This window comes from Triplophysa dalaica, chromosome 16 (assembly GCF_015846415.1).
Source record: "Triplophysa dalaica isolate WHDGS20190420 chromosome 16, ASM1584641v1, whole genome shotgun sequence".
NCBI classification, from domain to species: domain Eukaryota; kingdom Metazoa; phylum Chordata; class Actinopteri; order Cypriniformes; family Nemacheilidae; genus Triplophysa; species Triplophysa dalaica.
This window is the reverse complement of record NC_079557.1, coordinates 21,029,215-21,036,562: the sequence shown is the minus strand read 5'-3', so window position 1 is coordinate 21,036,562 and position 7,348 is coordinate 21,029,215. Positions and strand designations below refer to the sequence as shown.

Below are 7,348 nucleotides of genomic sequence, written 5' to 3'. Positions count from 1 at the left end.
TCGGATTGAGCCTGCATCATTCCCTTTTTCCTCAAATAGTCTGTTTGCAAGCAGTAAAAGCTACCTGCATGCAATGTGCATACAGAAAACCCAAATGTCATTTACTCTGCTGCGAATAATAGCACCAAATTCATTAAAACACAGTATATTGATCTGTGTTCTTATTATGCGGCATGCACATTTTTGATGAGGTAAAATGAACGCAAACGCACCAGGGTTCGACAGAATCAAGTTGAGTGTGAAACCAAACCAACGTGGGGGGGGGCGCCGGGAACAATCACACTCAAGTTCGGACCGCAGCAAACAAGCCCTAGCAAAACTAGGATCCTATTGAGAAAAAGAGGGACCCAAATACTGAACCCAGTGGGTAGCCCAGTGCTTAGTTATTATTGTAACCTAGATGATCTGTGTAGTGTTTTTGTCGTGAGGACACAGATATAGGTCATATGTCCTCCTTTGATCCTGATCATTTTCTGTTTGAGCACATGGCTCATATTGAAAATGTATTTTTTTCTGTTTTTATTCCTTTGTGTTCTGTCTTTTGTCAGATGTGGTATTTTCCACTGTCATGGTTTGCCGGCTGTCTTGTTGATCTGTTCCTATCCAAGCCAGCCATTCTCTGGGGTTTACACAACGTCACTTTTAGTTCAATTCAACTCTGTGCTCGTTTTTGATCCCTGTAATTAATGGGATCAAACCCATGATCTTGGCATTGTTAGCGCCATGCTCTTACCACTGAGCCACAGGAAAGCAGCCTGAAACCAATCATATGTTGCCTAGAAACTTAAAATAAAAAAAGAGCAATAACTTTATACTTTTGACCACTACTCTTATACTAATCTGCAGAAAAATAGTCACAATGTGTTTAAAGTCTTTTCATAACGCCACAAGTGTATTTGTACATATTGGCGCACAGAACTGTGAAACTGGCAGTGCTTTGAAGCGTAAGCAAACTGGGAATCATCTCGACCATCTGGAGACTTCAGGCTTTAATCTGCCCTCTAATAGTCAATAATCTCGAGAGAGCTCTGTCTTCAGTAGTCTGACCCGAGAGGATTTACCAGCCTGGCCAGCAGCCTCTTAGCCAAATGCTGCCTGGGACTTTGACCTGTACAGCGGCGTCTGTCTGCACAACGTGTTGCTTATGAGGATGTAGATTGTACAAATATACGAAATGAGGCTTTTACATGGATTACTGTGTATTTTTGTCACTACTTCAGGATCAGCCCCTCTTGCGTTTATATTCACACAGTGAGTCAGCTGAAGACTGGCATGTGTGTGATGGTTTAAGAATCTGTCACGGTCCTGGCAGCTGTTATTGCAGCGCTGCAGATAAATAAGGGACTCGGGGAGACAGTTCAAAGAGAATTATAAGACAAATATTGACACTGTGGGATTAATTACAGGCCACGTCTACATTGTTCAGAAAACACTTGAGGGAGAGCAGACAGGCATTGCACAGATGGAGGAATGTGAACAACACGGATACTTCAGCCACGGCAGGGTTTCTCTCTTCCCTGTTATTTTTACACACACCAGTAATACACCAGAAGTCTAAGGGCTGTCTTCATGAATATGCATTTAGGATTGCAGGTCAAGTAGTATTTCTCTGGGGCGATATTAAGAAATATTGATTTAAATAGTCGTGCAGTTTGTCCTTGATATGAAGCCAATATGAGCCGTAACCATAGAGACTAAACACCGTTTTTTTAAGCGTCTTACTGCCCACTCATAGCCACGTCACAGACTCTTCACCAGCACTGCGTGAACTCAACATTACGCATACACTCAGACATGTCATCATTTCTGCCAGCGGTACATTTGAAGATCTAGTAAATGTCTGGCTTTAAGTCATATAATATCTAATACTGGAAGAACAAAACCATTGTTTGAAGAGTAGATTTCCTAAAACTGCATCAAAGTGATCGTAGTTTCCCATAGCTGCACCAGTTGTGTTGTGTCAGTCCGGTCATGAAACTCAAAGTCATAGAGCAGTGCTTTAATAAAGCCACAATGTTGTTTAAACGGTACGCACTTGTTAAATACAATCCAATGGATTGCATAATATTTCAAGTATAAAGCTTAAAAGTGTCCTTTGTGTGGTAGGAGTGAACTATGAATTATGTCAACACACATCAAGGTAACACACAATGGTGAGGAGGAGTTCGGAGCATCTGAAGGTTTTTTCTGTAAAAAGATTTGCATAGTTTTTGGAGGCTATTCCGTGGATAAACAGTCCTGCACATTCAGCCATGTTTAACCCACTGTTACCATCATAATCCATGTGGGTGATGTTTTGGGTACATCACGTGCCTTTGTGGTACCACCTGGTTATTCAGCTTTATGCGGCGCGTGACATGAGTCGAACTACATCTAGAGATTAGTGAAGGTCAGTAAGTTTTAAGTTTTAAAACTCTGTTTATCAATGTTTACATCCTTTCTCTGTCATTCTGTGTGTCTGCTAGTTTCTTTTAGTCTAGTTGTAGTTGGGTCCCTGTAGTCCAGTGCTTGATCATTTGTGTGTATATTGCACCAGTGTTCTCTTTGTCTCTAGTTTGTTTACTGTTTGATGGTTTTTGTTCATTGTTAGTTTTGTTGCACTGTACATGTTTATTGCTCTTTTGGATTATATTAAACTTCACACATTGCCTTTCGCTCCGGTCTATTTGCCTTCACTCATTACAGAATGCCGCAGATGTTATGGACAGGGTTGAACTTGTGTGTGGAATGGTGTGAATAGCTTGTTAAATCTGCTTTGTGAACATGATTCTGATGATTGTTTCTCACATTCAAAGCAACACACACGCATACACACACACACTTGTTAATCGGAGCGTTGTTCTTATTACACATTCATTTTTCTCATAGAGTTGCTGTAAAAATGTGCCATGACAACAGATGGACTGCCTGGAGGACAAGATACTTAAACTACTTTTAGATTTGATCAGAGAAACAATGAATCTGAGATTTCCTCTTTTGGTGAATCTTAAAGGACCAGCGTGTACTTTTTTGGAGGATCTATTGACAGAAGGAGAAGGAGATATTTCTATCTACATACACCGCAGGTCCCCTTACATATGAATTCATCATGTTGTTTCTACAGTAGCACTAAACGGACAAACTGCTCTACAGAACGTGTTTCGTAAATACGTTATATCATTTGGCAAAAAGGCAAAATGTGATGAGATCTTTGTCCTCTCTCGGCCTTCGTAGTGCTTTGAAAGGGTGGAGTGCAATTCGCAACCTCACCACTAGATGCCGCTCAAAAATGACACACAGCACCTTTAATGAAAACTTTATTTTATTCGTTTTTAGTTTGATGTGAAAATGATATGATATGTATATGTTCACATGTGATATGATATTTAAATCAACCTAAATGAACGTACAAACATCCAATACTAGTGCAGAAATATATTACAGTTCAGTTAATATGTCATTGTTGTGTTTTGCTCGTTCGTTTTTGTATTATAGTCATCATGATAAGAATTTGGTCCTGAGAACAATTAATGTTACAGTCCAAAACCCATTTAAGGTCAGGAAAACTGGTTTAGTTTTTATATTTCATATGTGTGGAGACTGACAGCTTTATAGTGTTCAGTGAGACAACTGAAGTACACATGTGTCCTGATGAGTCTTGTACTCAAAAACATGTCCACATTTGAAGGAAGGCAGTGCCACTATATTCATGATCCATTAAGAGGTGCATGTGAGAGCTGGTAACACATTTAATCTCCTTTACAGCTCAGACAAATTCTTCAACACAACAAACTCTCACAGATTCTATAAGCGTGGAGGAATGCGGGTGTTTATGTGTTTGATTGAAAGCAGATGAAATCCTGCCAGAGCTTCAACACAAATGAAAGCCATGGACATCTTTGTATCGGTACAAACATGCAGGTTTCCTCACACCTCATGCTGCAAACAGATATCATGAGGCAGGAACTCTTCCAAGGGTTTTCCAGCCCTCTCCTTATCCTAACTTACAAATAAACTCCAAACTGTTAAAGTGAAGAATACAACTCTCATCATTCCATACTGTTCCAAATTTTACATTGAAGAGTTGTGCTGACTTAATAATCTTGATAAAAACACAAACAATAAAACTTAAATATCTGTAATTTGTTTACAACACTATTTGAGTCACAGTAACTCAATTGTCCACACCAGTTGTGTTGAGCATTTCAAGACTCCTCGCCAAACATTCAAATTCTGTGTGTTAGGTGAATACAAAATTGTTTATCATGAGCTGTGAGATTTGGGACAACATAAATGATGCGTGTTGTATTAAGAGCACACTCAACCAATGCGTTGGGTCAAAAAGGGACAAATCCAACCGTTGGCTGAAATTAACTCAGCAAGGGATATATCTGATGCAACTTTTGGTAAAAACAACCCAGAATAGGTTCATTTACAATGCAATGGTTGGGTTTGTCTCATTTTGACCCAACGCTGGGTTGTGAAGGATTTTGGAGCTGATCGAGACACAGGGTTTGAGTGACGTCATTGGACTGTTCCAAGATGGCGGACAGGTCTATGTGTCTGAAGCGCTCGATTAAGGCATCTAGTTATATAAATCAATGGAAAAAAACATGGGTATTCAATTTAAAAAAATTATATCAAACACATTTTGTAAGTGTCTGTTTAACGAATGTAGTTTGTTGGTTGAACATGATTTTGTTAGTTGTCAGAACTCTTTGTTTGGGTCTCAATATTTTTCAGAGTGGCGCCGAAAATATTCTGGACATAAGTCACACCTATATACAAACATAGACATTGTCATAGGCAGAATTTCAATTTTGGCCAGGCCTGGGCAAAAATGGGCAGACACTTTCACACAGAGTCCACTACTTGTCTACATATTCTTCAAGATGCGTACATTCTGCCTTTGACTCTGTCGCACTGTGTCTTGCGAAATGAATGAGATCTTGCGCTCCACATCGCTGGTGGTGTGAAGAGGGCGATATAGCCAAAAGCAAATGAAACATGCTCAATACTTCAACAAGAATTGTTAATCACTTTTATAATATACTTTTTTATAACAGATGACTGCAATAATTTATTTTCAAGATTGATTCAAACACGTATTTAATAATGAGGACATCAGCTTTAGTAACTGATGAATATGTAATACTGTGCATACACTTGGGAAAATGTTTCTCGCTAGAGTTTTTCTTTCTTTCTTTCTAGCGGTATGGAGGTACATGACATCATATTTTTAAGCTGTAAGGTATTTCCATAGTTCTACCAGTCCCTGTATTGCACATTTTTAAGCACATTTTAAGCTCATTACCAGTATAAATAGAAATATGCCTTTTGGTTTATTCATTTATTTTAATTTATCTGATTCAAGTATTGATAAAAATATCCATAGTTACCCAAACTTCACCTGTGGTCATTCTGCTCCAGCATTCAGTTGCTCTATACATTTCAATAACTATACATTGGTCTATACATTTCAATAACGTTTTTTAAGTGAGACCTAAGGGTTAAAATATTCTTTCAAAGCTGAGGCAGGGCTTTGATAATGCAGACAGAAAGGGGATAATGTGACGTGATATTCTGTGTGAAGTCTCATTGTCCACTACAGGAGAGAGACCTCCGGCTGAATGACCTCTACACTGTTGAAAAGACCAGCTTAGCTTCATGGATGGTTATGACAGAGCTTGTTTTAGTGCATTGGTGGTGTATGTTCTTTCTGAACAACAACATTAGCAAAAATGTTTTGTTCGTTCCCCAGAAGGGCTTAGGAGCAGTTGGCAACAGTTTTGGTTTATTACTCCTAAGAAATTGAGATCCCTTAAAAGCAAACTGAACTTATTTTAATAGCTCTCTTACAATGTGCATCCTGAACACAAAATACAGGTTATCAACCCCAAGATAACCCCAAGATATATGCTTCTTTCTATTAATATTTGTTTGTATTGGTGTTCAATATAAATGTTCTTCTATTTAAAAAATGGTCAAATATCTGAATCAGGTCTTGTAAAGGAGATCAAGCATCATCAGAGTCAGAGATTGGTACATCAACACTAGCTTCTGTAAACATCCAGTTTATGCTTTTGCCCCATTTCTATCATCAAATACAAACATTTAAGCATGAATATTTTGTAATACATCTAGTTCTTGTTTTCTGTTGACAGGTGGCAAAGCATCGATGTCCCCCAACATAAGTGACCGAGGTATTGACAGCGTACTGGAGGAGACAGTGTGTAACCCACGTACAGCCTCCGTCAGTAGCCAATATGACAATAACGTTCCCCTGGAACTGGACAATCAATCTCGTCCAGACCCAACTGTACCACAACTCCTGGACAGTCCTGAACCTCCTGTGTCCTCAGAGCTGAGCAGCCCACCAGTACCCATCAACAGTCCCGCCCGGCCCACCACCCTGACTCTGAAAACATTACCTCGAGCCACCAACACCAACACCCCCACCTCCATCACCAGAGAGAACGGTGGGCCGCCGGGCAGAGACCCTGAGGAGGAGGAGAGAAAGTTGATGGAGGAAGATCTAAAGAAGTGCATTGCAGATTTTAGGAAAATACGAATCCCCGAACTTTTCCCTGACCGCAAAAGACACTGGCAGAGTGATCTGCTCAAAAAATACAATTCATAATGTTTTTGTCTTTAGGCTTCACAGACTTTTGAAACAGATACATGAGTAAATATGGTTATAATAATTGGGAATTTCTGTTATTTTATTTTATCTTTTTAAGAGCCACAAATAGAGATGAAAACAAAAATTTCCTGCAGATTTAGACTTTAAACTTGTGTGAAATATGTTATATTTTTGATTTTTCAGGCTTTGTCATTGTCTTATATTCTTTACAAGTCTGATAAAGCAGTTAAAACCGTCTGTCTGGAACACTCATGGCTCAACAGATGAGTTTACTGCTATGATTTGAAAACGTAAGGGTCAAGGATCATTGGAAGTTTATTCCTTTTGAAAAAGGTGTCTTAAATATTGAGCATATTAAATGGCTCCTCCCACTTTTAAAACAACCAATAGCATTTAGTTGATCTCAGAGCCTGGAATGATGGGAGCCATCAAAAATGTTCTTCCATATTGGACGAAGGTTAAAGGATCATATCTCCTAAATGTTTTTGTTTTACATTTTTATGGATAACCTTCTGGCTAACATATTCATGCAAATCAATTCATTTTGGTTTCATGGAGACTTTACATGGTTTAGTACCCTAAACCCTAATAATTCAATCTCTGTTCTAAGCAAAAGGAATAAATGCATTTCATCCATATTTGTTCAGCTGTATGTTTAATGTTTCCTACAATATTGGGTTGCCCTGCAGTGATTGTGTCATGCGGCATGTCTATTAATAATCAAAT

General features: G+C 38.8%; 1 protein-coding gene across 2 annotated transcripts; it reads left to right on the top strand.

The window, feature by feature from the left end:
* The first annotated feature begins 2,236 nt into the window (after nucleotides 1-2,236).
* Nucleotides 2,237-7,123, top strand: LOC130437543 (BTB/POZ domain-containing protein KCTD8-like). Of its 2 annotated transcripts, XM_056768876.1 has the most exons (3): nucleotides 2,237-2,389; nucleotides 2,869-3,065; nucleotides 6,144-7,123. In XM_056768876.1, exon 3 carries the CDS (start codon nucleotides 6,158-6,160, stop codon nucleotides 6,617-6,619), a length of 462 nt encoding a protein of 153 aa, XP_056624854.1. In that variant the 5' UTR covers nucleotides 2,237-2,389; nucleotides 2,869-3,065; nucleotides 6,144-6,157; the 3' UTR covers nucleotides 6,620-7,123. The 2 variants fall into 2 exon arrangements, with proteins under 2 accessions (XP_056624854.1, XP_056624855.1); XM_056768877.1 differs by lacking the exon at nucleotides 2,869-3,065.
* The last annotated feature ends 225 nt before the right edge of the window (nucleotides 7,124-7,348 follow it).

Excerpts from the sequence above, each read along its gene's own strand:
- LOC130437543 (XM_056768877.1), top strand. The coding sequence starts at position 6,158 with ATGTCCCCCAACATAAGTGACCGAGGTATTGACAGCGTACTGGAGGAG.